This window comes from Rhinatrema bivittatum, chromosome 19 (assembly GCF_901001135.1).
Source record: "Rhinatrema bivittatum chromosome 19, aRhiBiv1.1, whole genome shotgun sequence".
Classification (NCBI taxonomy): Eukaryota; Metazoa; Chordata; class Amphibia; order Gymnophiona; family Rhinatrematidae; genus Rhinatrema; species Rhinatrema bivittatum.
Genome location: NC_042633.1, coordinates 2,440,586 through 2,454,958, shown reverse-complemented (window position 1 = coordinate 2,454,958; position 14,373 = coordinate 2,440,586). Strand labels below are relative to the sequence as shown.

General features: G+C 44.5%; 1 protein-coding gene across 4 annotated transcripts in view; it reads right to left on the bottom strand.

The window, feature by feature from the left end:
• The window catches only part of LOC115080205 (oocyte zinc finger protein XlCOF6-like), a 256,083-nt gene extending 245,336 nt beyond the window's left edge, over positions 1 to 10,747 (bottom strand). For 2 of the 4 annotated variants that reach the window (XM_029584329.1, XM_029584332.1), the window contains exons 1-4: positions 10,522 to 10,747; positions 9,429 to 9,991; positions 8,644 to 8,770; positions 5,398 to 5,511 (exon numbers count right to left, since the gene is read on the bottom strand). In XM_029584329.1, the coding sequence (XP_029440189.1) occupies positions 5,398 to 5,511; positions 8,644 to 8,770; positions 9,429 to 9,485 (298 nt within the window). In that variant the 5' untranslated portion in view covers positions 9,486 to 9,991; positions 10,522 to 10,747. Of the gene's footprint in view, positions 1 to 5,397; positions 5,512 to 6,095; positions 6,185 to 8,643; positions 8,771 to 9,428; positions 9,992 to 10,521 lie in introns of those variants that run through there. The other 2 variants (XM_029584331.1, XM_029584333.1) reach the window with 2 other exon arrangements.
• Positions 10,748 to 14,373: the final 3,626 nt, after the last annotated feature.

The window sequence follows — 14,373 nt, the reverse complement described above, 5'->3', positions numbered from 1 at the left end:
GGCACTGTCTTGAGCGAGACTCCTGAATCAGAAAAACGCAAAAAAGGTTCCTGACAGGACAATGCTTGGATCTCTGAAACCCGCCGAGCGGAAGAGTTAGAGACGAGATAGACCATCTTGAGTGTGAGGTCCTTTACCGTAGCCTGGCGGAGAGGTTCGAATGGAGCCACACAGAGAGCCCGGAGGACGAGATTAAGACTCCACGAAGGGCAAGTAGAGCGAGCGGGCGGTCGCAGGTGTTTGACTCCCTTCAAGAACCAAACCACGTCCGGGTGGCCCGCTAAGGGATGACCCTCGACTCATCCGAGAGAGTGGAAACTTGCACGCGTAGGGAACTGAAGGAGAGATTGTCAGGTGCTTTAAGCAGTTAAACAGATGTATAATGGAAATATCACCATAAGATTATTTAAAGCTCTTTGCCTGGCTAAGGCTCCGTATGACAGAAAAGAAGTGGAGCTGCTTGTAGACAGGTACAGGTGGGCAACAGCACATGAACAGAGGGGAACAGACCACGTCTGACCTCATCTTGCTGGTTCTGTGCCTCTCATCCTCACCTCCAGTCTCTGCTCTGATTCCCTTCACTCTGACTGCAGTCACTCACCAAAAACTCTGCCATGCCCTGCTGGAGACCTGGGATTCATTCTGCAGTCACTCACCAAAAACTCTGCCACGCCCTGCTGGAGACCTGGGATTCATTCAGGATCCAGGTCCCTGAACCTCAGTCCTGTCAGCTTAAAGTAACCAAATTCTAATGACTTAGTAATGAGAATTTAACTGAGAGCCAGTAATAAGATTCCCCTCTACATGTAAAGTTTAACATTCTCCATAGTCCATATTTTATGATAAATTAATGTTCTGCTCACTGCTCTTGGTCTCAGCCTCCTACTCTCCTCCCTCCTGCTGGTCGCTGACAGGAGGATCCTCCATTTTCAGGATCTCTGCTGTGGGGTCAGGGCTGTGACCTCGGCTGCCTGTTAGAGAAATGGGAAAACACCTTCAGCCTTTAATCAGTCTTGGACCCTGACCCAAGAAAAGAGAGAAATGCAGAGTAAAAGACAGGAAAGAGGAGAAGGGGAGATAGAAATGGGACAAGAGAGGGGGGAGGGACATGGTGGGGGAAGATGAGAGAGAGGGAGAAGCAGGGAAAGAGAAATCTGAACATGAAAGAGAAAAGCAGAAGGAATGGAAAGAGAGCAAACAAATTCTCCACACAAGAAAGGTCAGAGGTCAGGGACATGATTTAATGCCGCCTCCTTGCCATGTCTGGCCCAGAGGAGGCCTCGTGTCTCAGCAATGCTTGGATCAGCCCAGCAGTACCTTTAATCCAAGCTGCATCGCCTGCATCATGCAGCTCCTCACAGGCGCCTGGGATGCTCAGGTTCCCTCTGTCCTCAGATCTCGGGGGCTCAGTCCCACGTCCTTCTTGCTTAAATCGGATTAAAATGTCAGGGGTGACACTGAGGGAGCCTGTTATGGGAAAAGATGGTTACAATATGTAGAAAAGTTACCCCAGAGCCTGTATTATCAGTGCAAGTGAGCTCAGGATTATGCTGTGTTCATAGACACTGCCAGCAGTGCAGCGGTAAGAAAGGAGGGTGCTGCTGTGCTGATCATCATCAGAAATCCATTCTAACAGTATCCTGATTATTTTAACACAGAGGTGGGCGACTTCACTCCCCAGGATCTACAAAATAATCTGGTGTGGTTACTGCTATTGCCAAAACATGCTGAACATTTCTACCTCAAAGAGTATTTTTGATAAAACCAGATGTTTTTCATCCAGCTGCCAGATTTCAGAAATCTAATTCTACCTGGCTCCTCTGCTTCATTATAATTATATGAGGCAGGGTGGGAGATGTCACTGGAAGGCACCAAAGCCAAGGAATTCTTAGACAGGAGAGCGAGGGAAGGTGGAAAGGAGACTCCTGGAGAAGAGGACAGGATATGAAGATGACGGAGGAATGAGCAGAGGAAACGTGAGAGAATATTTCTTTACTGACAGGGTGGTGGATGCCTGGAGTCCCCTCCTGACAGAGGCAGCAGCAGCATCCAACCAATCAGCAAATTTACACAGATTTAGGACGGACACAGAGGGCGGTGGTAAAGGCAGGTGGGGAGCATCGGGTACAAGAAACGAGGGAGAGGCTTGTGTGTTAGCTCAGTCGTATGGAAATTCAGAGGGAAGAGGAGGGGAGAATACAAGACGAGGGCAGGGAGTGGTACTTGCCTGTTACAGGAGGGTGAATCCATTCAGTCTCTGATTCAGGAGGATCCAGGAAGGGCAGATCTTCCTCTTGTTTAACACTCAGTGAGAACACAGACGTTACAATCGGAAGGCCTGGGATGAGAAAACAAACGTGTCTAGGAGGATTCACCCAGGACCTGCTAATATTATATTAGGGATGGTCCAAGAAAACAAACCGGTAACCGATCCAATATGGTTAGCAGCAAAAAGACAACAAGGTGGAATCGGTAAAAAATGGACTTTATTGAATCTTGCCCGACTCTGGCCGAGTTTCGCTCTATGAGCTGCCTCAGGGGCTATTGCAAACAAATAAAAACAAATAAAAAGACACACAAACATAAATATTTGTAACAACAAGTAAAATGCAATATAAAACTTGTATAAATCATATTAAATAATATGAAATAAAAATAGAAAAATAGACATATTGCACTATAAATTGGAATTACATTGCTAACTTGTTTGTGTGTATAAAAATACATATGCAAATATTTCATAAGACAAGTGTGTATTTGAATGTACAGATATTAATGCAACAAAACAATAAAATGACAAACAAAATCAGATAACTATATACAATATCTATATGAAAATACATGAGGTATATATAAATATAAAAGGGAGTACATGTGTAGGTATAAAGAACTTCAGAATTTAAAAATTAAAAAACAGCCTTGTAAAGGAACATCAATGAAGGAATAATAATATATTATGTGTATAACCTATGTATGATAAAACAAAATAAACCAGGGTGTATGAAAAAATGAAATCAAAAAACAAAAACAAAACAAAAAAACAGAATATGATAACCAAAACTGAAAAATATGAAATGAAAAATAAGAGGAAAATAATAAAATAAATACAATAAATAAACAAAATCAAATAAATTAAAATAAAATGAAATAGTGTGGATGATTTTCAGGATTTATTTATGAATCACTATTTGAACTTCATATAATGAAAACGATTCTAAAATAACTCATATATCGTAAGTACCTTTTTGAACCACTTGAATTGGCTCAGATCAGTGCGGACATCGTGTGTATCATAGTCTGAGAAACATTAATCAGCGAACTGACTATCAGACCTGTTCTAAAAACAGATGCTTTCAACCACAGACCACTGTGAGAACAGTGATATCGTAATTCTTTCAAAGGAAAGAGAGAACATTTGGGCAATAAAATTTTTATAACTTAAAATTCTTTTAATAAACATTACCCTATATCTAATTATAAATTGATATTTCCTTGCATCTGTGATTTACTATATCGTCAGTGCTTAAGTTATACATGCTGGGGTAGATTTTCAAACCGCGCGATTTGGCGTACTTTTGCTGGCGCATCAGGCGCAAGCAAAAGTACGCGGGATTTTAGTAGATACGCGCATAGCCGCGCGTATCCGCTAAAATCCTGGATCAGCGCGCGCGCAAGGCTATCAATTCCGTATAGCCGGTGCGCGCCGAGCCGCACAGCCTACCCCCATTCCCTCCGAGGCCGCTCCGATTTCGGAGCGGCCTCGGAGGGAACTTTCTTTTGCCCTCCCCTCACCTTCCCCTCCCTTCCCCTACCTAACCCATCCGCCCGGCCCTGTCTAAACCCCCCCCTTACCTTTGTCGGGGGATTTACGCCTCCCGGAGAGAGACGTAAATCCCCGCGTGCCAGCGGGCCGCTAGCACGCCGGGACGCGACCTGGGGGCGGGTCCGGAGGGCGCGGCCACGCCCCGGAACGCCCCGGGCCGTAGCCACGCCCCCGGGCCCGCCCCCGGAACGCTCCCGACACGCCCCGAAAACGCCGCGCGGTTTGGGCCCGCCCCCGACACGCCCCCCTCAGAAAACCCCGGGACTTACGCGAGTCCCGGGGCTCTGCGCGTGCCGGTAGGCCTATGTAAAATAGGCTCACCGGCGAGCAGGGCTCTTAAAATCCGCCCCGTTATGTATGGCAGTGACTTCAGACGTGTCTACAACCAACTGCTTAAAATCAATACATAATAAAAATGCTCAAGAAAACTGCTCAAAAAAACTAGTGTCACTAATATAAATTCTAAATAACATTCCATAAAATAATAGTTGAGTACAAACGTACTATTATGGACTGAATTTAACCTTCCATCAAACCCGGAGAATGGCAAGCCTAAGAAAATACATTTAAACTCACAGAGGATTTGAGAAAAAAGAGACACATTGGCACAATAAAATTTGAATGTCCGGCAATTGTATTTTAAAATAATTTTAAAATAATAGTGACCCTTTGTCTTATATACTATACCTTTAGTAGACCGGCATATAGCTACTCTCCGCTAAAGCATATGTTGTGTAAAACTTAGACTAGCCGCCTCGCGGCATAATTATACACCACCGCGCATTCTAGTGCTCGCGATAACATGCACGCCTGATTTTAATCAACTATGTCACTAGTGCTGGACTTATATATGTTATATATGACAGTGCTCTTCAAGCGTGTCTAAAACCCACTACATAAAAGCAATAAAAAAGCCTAGTGCCATTAAAATAAATTCTAAATGATATTCCAAAAAACAACAATAATTAAAATTAAATCCAAATGCACTGTTACAGATTGAATTCAACCTTGTAACAAAAACGGAGAGTGGCAAGCCTAAGAAAGGACATTTAAACTCGCTAAGAATTAAAAAAGTAAGTAACTCATTTAACACAATCAGTTTGAATATAAATATTCCCAAAAGTTTGGAGCAAGTTTGTATTACAAAATTATAATAGCCCTTTATCTTCATATATTTACCTTCAGTGCATATGTATTTTTATACACACAAACAAGTTAGCAATGTAATTCCAATTTATAGTGCAATATGTCTATTTTTCTATTTTTATTTCATATTATTTAATATGATTTATACAAGTTTTATATTGCATTTTACGTTGTTACAAATATTTATGTTTGTGTGTCTTTTTATTTGTTTTTATTTGTTTGCAATAGCCCCTGAGGCAGCTCGTAGAGCGAAACTCGGCCAGAGTCGAGCAAGATTCAATAAAGTCCATTTTTTGCCTATTCCACCTTGTTGTCTTTTTAATATTATATTAGGAAATGGATTTGAAGTCTCCAAATGTTTGATGTTAATGCCCCATCTCCTGTGATCTGAAAATGCAGAGCCCTTTAAATCCAGAACATTTACTTACTGATGCTGGGGTCCTTCATGGTTTCTTTCCCCTCCAGCTCCCAGTGCTGAGGGAAATATTTCTCATCTTCCTTCTTAATCTTGAATACAACATCGGGATTAAGAATTGAATAACCTGCCAATAAAGATAGCAAAATGACTTATAAATTGTACTTGGGCAGGCCTTGGAGCTTTTATCTGTTCACTGTTCTGATGGATATGTGTGTGTCTGTGTGTGTGTGTGTCTGTCTGTGTGTGTCCATGTGTCCGTGTGTGTGTGTGTGTGTGTGTCTGTGTGTGTGTGTCTGTGTCTGTCTGTCTGTGTGTGTCCATGTGTCCGTGTGTGTGTGTGTGTCCGTGTGTGTGTCTGTCCATGTGTCCGTGTGTGTGTGTGTCTGTGTATGTGTCCGTGTGTGTGTGTGTCTGTGTGTGTCTGTGTGTGTGTGTCTGTGTCTGTCTCTGTGTGTGTGTGTCTGCGCCTGTCTCTGTGTGTGTGTGTCTGCGCATCTTTGGGTATTTGTGTGACAGAGCTTGGTGAGAAGAGACACTTGCAGGCTAGCACTTGATTAAGATTAAACCTCGAGGGTTTCTGGTGCAGTCATTTCTGTTCCTGACCCTCCTAGCTGGAGGCATTGCAGGTGCTAGTGCTCTCTGCCAGCCTGTGCCCTCCTGGAGAAGGGGTGCCCAGCTTCATAGCAGGAGTGTCTGAGAAAGAGTTACCTTTGTATCCCAGGACTTGGGTTTTCCTGTCCAGATGCCAGTGAGAGGGAGAGAGAGGATATTTGATCTGTGAAATTTATAAAATGGTGCTGCAAAAAATATATAGAATATTTGAATTTTCTTTTCTTCATTGTTTACAAAACATATTTTAATAGAAAGTCATTGTTAATACAATCTATGATATATAAACATCCCCACAAGCCCGAGTGCTACCCCAGCCACACACACAGACACCGCCCACTGAAAACGTCACTAATCTCAACGAGGACCCGAGTTTTGATGACTGCAGTTAGTCTTCTGCAGGGGATAAGTCCAAGCTATTAAACACACGATGCACTCTGCCCAAAGTACAATGTCACCCCCATACAGTAATCATTGCCCAAACTCACATAAGATGCATTTAAATGTATTATTTTACAGTATAATTGACAATATTTAATATGCTCCGCTCGATGTCTTGGTTTGAGCCCACTGGTTCCCATGAGATGAACCTCTGTCCCTCCTGTGTCAATACTTTAGAGACGCTGCCAGCTCTCCTAAAAGTCACCCAAGAAATCACAAAGAACCTTCGTTCTTTTACCCTGTGCTCCTTTTAACCTCCAATGACCTCCCAGCGGAGCCCCCTCCTTCCCAGTACAGTCCTGGTTCTGACCCAATATATACCCGACTACTGCAAAGGCACAAAAATCACATACATCGCTTGGGATGACCGACAATCCTATCCTGCCGGAAGTCCACATTCTCGCCGTTGAGATTCTACAAAAAAAGTGCATTGAGTTCAAAACACAAGAGCATACTGAACGGGACCCACACCGAACTTGTCCAGTTTGTCTCCATGGTACTTAAATCTGATACTGGAAGATGTGAAGAAGTTACACGGTCTCACAACAAACGATTCCCTCTCATCGCAAACACCGGTAATTCCTTAAACATAAGGCTCATGGCTTCAAACAGACCAATGGTGGCGAGCAATCGCCTGGACTTTGCTTGAAGGAGTAGCGCGAACAAAACTAGAAACCTGCGTCTTAACGGACAGTATGAATAGATTAGCAAGATTTGTGTAAAACGTCCCTTTTATACAGTCCTTAATGCAAGACCTCACGTAACCTCCAATCTGAAACCTTTGCAGGAGATCTAAACATCGGAGCACACAAAGAATCCCGACTTTCGTAAACCCGCAAATCCAAAAATGCTCTATGTTCCTGATGGCACGGTTAGCTAAACTGAAGATCTGGATCTAGAGTATTAATCCACTGTACAAACTCTTGTAATGAATCCAATGGACCAAGCCCAATGCACAGGGCATCATCGATTCACCTTTTCCAAGTGATTATATATTTCCAAAACTCAGATCCATAAATATGTTGACGTTTGTATTGGTCAATGTACAGAAGGGCAACCGAAGGGGCCATAGAAGACCCCCATCAGAATGCCTTTAAATCTGATGATAGATTATATCTTCAAATAAAAAGAAACTTTTCCTTAGCACAAAACTAGACTCCTAGTTGGGATTAGGAAAAATTTTAGTTGGGGGGTGGTGGGTGGATTGGGTAGCACTCATGCTTTGGGGGATGATTATATATTTTGTATTGTATTTACAAAATATATTTTAATAGAAAACCATTAACAATGAATAAATAAAATCTAAATATTTTGTATATTTCATGCAATTGCATTGGTGTCTTCAATGTAACAATATCGTGGTGATATTTGATCTGTGACATCTGGTTACCACAGTGGGGAAGTGCTAGAATAAACTCTGAATACTGATCGTCAGCAAGGAAAATCTTTATTAGTAAGATATCTTACGGAGCAATGCAGAACAGCCAGCATGGTAAGGTAAGGGTGGAGCTCGCTCAGCTGAAGCTGGGCAATAGGTCATACACATTACCTCCTCCAGACCTGCACACCAATGGGTTAATTTCTATATTTGCATAATATGTTTAGTACTATTATCTTCTCTCACATATGCCAATAATACCGCATTCTTGTAAGCTGAGCCCAGAAGATAGGAGCAAAATTTAATTTAACATTTGACATATTTCAAAATCCTAACAGCCTTGGCTATTTCCAGATGTCTGAGCAGTTCCATCTTCTTGTGCTGCTATTACCTTTCTGCTTCTTCATGACCTCCAACTGTTCTGTCTCCACAGAGAACCCCATATAGCATCCTTACACTAGTGCAGAGCTAACATATGAGCTCCTTGCACAGAAGCTGGAATCAGAAGAGTAAATCCTCCCTCCTGTTCCTCTGTGCCAGCCTTAGTTGTAGAGAAAGGAGAGACAGACTCCAGCTGGACTACTTTAACCTATAAAAGATTTATCTTCCAGCACAGAGCAGCATCTCGTGCCGGGCCTGCAGCAGAGGTGTCTCTCACTGGGCCCTGGGGACCACAGCAGCTCCTGTTGGACTTGGCATGAGATCAGAAGCCAGACTGTATATTATATGTGCCCAAGGGACCTGGCACCTGGGATTATTCCAGCCCTGATAAAGTGGCAGCAGCCATCCTGCAGTGGGATGGTAGGTAGATAGAAAAGGCAGACTTACCCCGTGACATGAGGACGCCATGAATCTCCTTGATGACCTTCTTGTACAGCTCCTTCTGCCATTCTCCCAGAATGTCCCACTCCACTTCCCAGAAATAAGCAGCAACGTCCCTGAACGTGACCGATGCCTGGAACAGCAAACAGGACACCCTCAGGTATTTTAAAAAGCCATTTATATGCATAAAGTGCCCTTACAGGTGAAGATCCTACGGACAATGCAATGGCATATATAGTAGCAATTTTTAAAAGCCACTTGCCAAGTACATTTACAGGTGGAAAACCCTATATTAAGTGTATAAATGGTTTTTAACATCCGGCCCTTAAATATTCCTTGTGTTGCACAGCCTGCCTGACCCCCAGACAAACACTGGAAATCTGGAAGGCTGGATGGAGGGCCGGAGCTTGGGGACTGGGGCTTAGAGTACAACGGCCAGAGCAGGACCCCCAGATGTTGAAGAGCAAAGACAGGGAGTCCCATCCAGAGGTTGACGGGGGTGGGGGGACTCTATCCATACCTGCGTTTCATGGGTATTTCTTGAGGTAATGTTGGTGGCCATTGCACTGCCTCCTCCTCCTCCCTCCCCAAGGACATCCTGACCTCATCTCCTCATCCCCACTATCCCTCCCCTCGCACAGCTTCATCCCTCAGTGCCCTCTCTCCTTCCCTCTCCTGAATCCCGGAGTCCCGGGCTTGAAGGCTGTCACTCCCTCCCCTCCTTGGCTTGGTTAGCAGAAGAGCTGGGCCAGTTCTGGCAGAGCCCAAGTAATAACCCAGAGCACAAATACCTCAAGAGCTCGGCCCCTGAAATGGAGCAAACCCCAAGGTTCTCCGCTCTCACTCATCCTCTTCAATATATAATCTCACGCTCCTCACGGCCATCACAAGCTGACACGGACTCAAAGTCTCCATCTCCATCTTAGAAACAGGGACAGAATGGAAATCCTACCGGGGTCAGCAACTCAGCGAGACTTGATAACACCCCTCACCCCACTCATCCCAGGCGTTATCACGGGGTAAAGAGCCTAAGAGCCAGGCCAGACTCCACGCCGACCATGGGAAAGCCAAATAGCAACACTGACTCCGCAGGGTGAAACAACTGTGCCCCTCTCTACAACCAGGCGACCTCAAACCGGACCTGCAGGCAGCGGCACTCATACACCCAGACTATTGCATGGCCCTCTGCAGTGGCCTTCCTAAAAAGATAAACTGAAGACAGTCCAAAACGGGGCCCGCCAGAACTATCACAAGAGGCAGGAAAGGGGAACAGGTCTTCAGCTCCCTAGGCATCAGATTCCAGCTTCTGAGCCTCTCCTTCAGGGTCAGGAGGAGAACGCTGACCCCCACGTACCTGAGAAGGTAAAAGAACAATCACCCACACAATAAATCCCCTCTCATGCCAAAAACAACTGCTCCTCACCCTAACACTCTCAGAGCACAAAAATAACCAGAACCTTCGCAGGAGCAGCACCAGAACCATGAAACCCAAATCCCACCCGCTACCTGCAAGGAATCGCTGGCTGCATGCATTTCTGACGCCAACTAAAAGCAAGAGAGTTCATGCAGCGGGCCAACACCCTGAGAGTGGTGCATCACCCCCATCAAACATAAACCCCACACGTGTCCACACACGCCAGGGCATACACACCAGCAATGCTCTAAATCAGACCTAACCGGTCCCCATGCTTGCTGGATGTACATAACCTACTGAATTAACTGACTGTAACTCTGACCCTGCACGCAGAACACAAACCATTACTGAATTAACTGAATACGTTGTTCTTTGTGAGTCATAACCCCCATCTATTGCATGCACACCCTTAGCAACACCCCCCAGTGCTTCCTAACCCCTACTATAACGCTCTGATCTGAGTAACCCACCTTGGGGGCACACATTGCCCTCCTCTTTTCCCTCTCAGTCCTGCAGGTGCTGGGAGGGATTCAGGCTGTTCCTGCTCAGAGGGGGCAGGGCTGATTCCTGGGGGCTCAGATAAAGCCCCTGCTCTCCCCCTCTGCAGGGATTTCCGGTCCTGGGGAGGCAGAAAGTTTCTGCTTTTACTCTGAGCCTTTCCTGCTCTCTGCAGGCAAAGAAAGAAAGCAGGAGCCGGAGCATGCGCAGAGCTCAGGCAGGAGGGAGGGGGGATGCTCACTCCTTAAGGTGGATCCGGGGAGAGAAACAGCTGCAGAGGGGGGAGTGGGAGACAGGAGCAGCAAGTCAGGGAACTGCTTTATTCCTTTTGTATCTATGAACCTGTGATTTTCTGCTTGGGAAATCTTTCTTCTCCCCACACTCAGCTCATCCCCACCCCCCTGACATTTCTCCTGGCCCCTTCAGATTGCAGACCAGAGCCAGTCTCATGCCCGGTCCACGTACGACTCTCCGCTTCCTGCCTGCCCCCTGTAGATTTAGGATTTTGCCATTCCAGGCAGAGTTCGTGCTATCGCCCCCCACCCTAGAAGGTCAGACAACACGGAGGAGATGGCCTGAGGCACAGCCTCATTTCCCTGCTGCAGATCAGTTTCTATTCTGCAACAATAATTAGAAATATCTGAAGCGCACTGACAAACAGTTCCAGGTTTTATTTTCCTCACTGGCATCTGTATCATTTGTTTTGTTTTTATTGGGTGAGAGCAGGGGATCCTACAGGGAGATGATCATGGGGATGGATAGGGGGGAGGAGAACCAGAGACTGAGGAGAGGGAAGAGAACCAGGAATGTGGGCAGGAGAGAGAGAGGACAGAGAAGGCTAAGAGATGGGGGGAATTGAAGAAGGGTGAAAATGAGGAGGGAAATTCTTGGACTGAGGAGGAGAAGGAGTGGAAAGGGAGAGTGAGGTAGGAAGGGAGGTTCCTGTTTCTGGGGGAGAGATTCCAAGATCAAGGGAGGGTGGATGCAAATTGCAGTGGGAGGAGGTCTCCCCCTCCCTCTGTGCTTGTCCTGCTCCCCCTTGCATCTCCATCCCCTCTCTAACCTCCCAGGGATGCCAAGGATGGCCAGTCCCAAAGCCCCAATATTGGCTCTCCATTGTGGGTAAGGATTGACCTTCAGAGCACACGGTGCTGACCAATGTGTAAGGTTCTGAATTCCAATCACGGGTCTGAACTCTGAACTGGTTTCCAACATAAAACGTTACTGAGGAAGGAGTCCATCAGGAACAATGAGGCACTTTGTACACCTCTGTCTTGTAGCACCCATAATGCACCTTAAAAGCAGTAAATTAGGGAGCCTGTGTCCCCATTATCTGTCCCTAGGGTCTCTTCCATTCCTTCCCGGACTTCGGGGCCTGTCCCTGGGGAAGCTGGAAAGGTTCTTTCTAGCTAATAAGGATTCCCCTCAGAACTTGAGATCCACTGCTTCATCTTTACTCTCCAGGTCACTCATGAGAACATAAGATCTGCCATGCTGCGTGAGGCCAAAGGTCCATCGAACCCAGGTTCCTGTCTCTGACAGTGACCAATCCAGGTCACAAGTACCTGCATAAGAACATAAGATCTGCCATGCTGGGTGAGGCCAAAGGTCCATCGAACCCAGGTTCCAAACCAAAATGACAATCATTAAAATGTAATCTGTATATCTTGGCAGAGAATTTAAGCCATGAGATACCACAAGCTGAGACTGGATGTCAGCACAGCACAGTACAGTACAAGCGCACATGCATGAAAACCTGCATGTGATACTTGATAAGTGGCTCAAAAACACAATGACAATAAAAAAAAAGTGATCTGTATACGTAGCAGACGTTCTAAGCCATGAGATACCACAAGCTGACACTGGCTGTCAGCACAAAACAGTAAATTTATTTATTTATTTATTTAGCATTTTTATATACCGACATTCTCGATACAAATATCAAATCAGGTCGGTTTACATAAAACAAAACTATCGCGGTGAGGCGTTACAATAAACGGAGTATCAGAACATTAGGCGTTACAATAAATGGAGTTTATTAAATAGTACAGTACATGCTAATGTACAGGAAATCCTGCATGCAGGACTTAATAACTGGCTCAAAATGACTCAAAATCACAATGACCATAAAAATAGTGATCTGTATATGTAGCAGAGGCTCTAAGCCATGAGATTCCACAAGCTGACAGTGAAAGATATTGTAATTTGTATTGTAAATAATTCTTGTTTTCTTTCAATTATAAAGCCTAAAACACTAGTTGCATATTTTCATACACGTGATGGTTCTAGAGAGTCTGCCACTCCCAGCGGTTTGAAGTACATTTTTAGATTTTACTGTACATGTTTATAATGATTTTATTGGTTATTGCATCTAGTTTTATGTTCACTTGAAAAACATTGACTATTGTGATAATAAAATTTATCGTTGGCATCTGTTTAGTGGAACTCCAGGAGGCACTGCTTGAATTTTTGAGGCCTTCTTTCAAACTTTCTCATGTTTAGATAACAGAAGAAATAGTGTATCTCTTTGTAGTCTTAGGCCCAAAATGAAGAATCATAAAAAATGCATGTCTGAAAGGTTAGTTAGTTTCCCAGGACTCTTTGGAATGTCAGATGTAAGCAAATGTTTCTTTTCACCTTATGACCTTAAAGCGAAGGAGTGTTGTTTTAATTACTAGGACAAAACTATATTTAAGGCTACCCAATTGAATATCTAATCAAGTCTGTCTCTCAAACTTAGGAGCTGACTTCCTTATGTGTAGGGAATTACAGTCCTACTCACTCAGCCCTTTCACTTCCCCACCTCTAACATGCAGGGCACAGCAAGGTCCAACTGCCGTGAACTCTAAGCTTGTAAACAGCCCCCATTGCGGTTAAAGACAGGATGTCTGTCTGCCTGCACCCAGCTGCCTGCATGAGTCATACACAAAGATAGTACAAGCGATAGCAGCCCAGGAAACTGCTCCTGGGCTTCTTCCTCTTATGTGGCTGTCACACTTAGTCAGCTAGGTTAACATATTTTCAACTGTCTCAATGTCCAGTTTATGACCTTTCCCCTCCCTGCCTGCCAGCTTAGCGTAGTCCTACAACCTCCAAAACAATTCAGGAAACCTCTGAATTTCGTGGTTTTTGTGCGGTTACCATCTGTGGTCCAGCCCTTTTTTTTGGCTGGCCCTTTGGATGGCTCCCGTGTTTTATTCTTGAATTTTATTAATAGACAAAATATTTTTTTGAAATTTCTTCTTCTTGTTTTTTAATTTTTAACTATCTTAGAGTGGTTCAACCACTCTAAGATAAGTGAATTGGTTAATGCAAAATTAACGCGGGACCGCACCGCACACCGGGGAACTAATGCACAAACGACTAGTTAAAAATTAAAAAACAAGAAGAAGAAATTTCAAAAAAATCTTTTGTCTATTAATAAAATTCAAGAATAAATCACGGGAGCCATCCAAAGGACCAGCCAAAAAAAAGGGCTGGACCACAGATGGTAACCGCACAAAAACCACGAAATTCAGAGGTTTCCTGAATTGTTTTGGAGGTTGTAGAATTATATATTAAAGGAAACGAGGTTGGTTATTGTATAGCTTAGCGTAGTCAGCAAAAGGCCAGGAAGGACATTTATGGTATGACGCTGTAACAGCCAATGATATGATGCATGTATTTGCAAGAGCCAATGATGTTATGGCACATGCTATGCTATGAATGATGTATAATAAAAAGGGGCCCCGGGGGATGTTGGAGAGAGATCATCTTCCCGAGGGCACGCTTCACCACGAATCCTGCCTGATGTGATCCGAGACGTGATAGCTCCCTGCTCATCC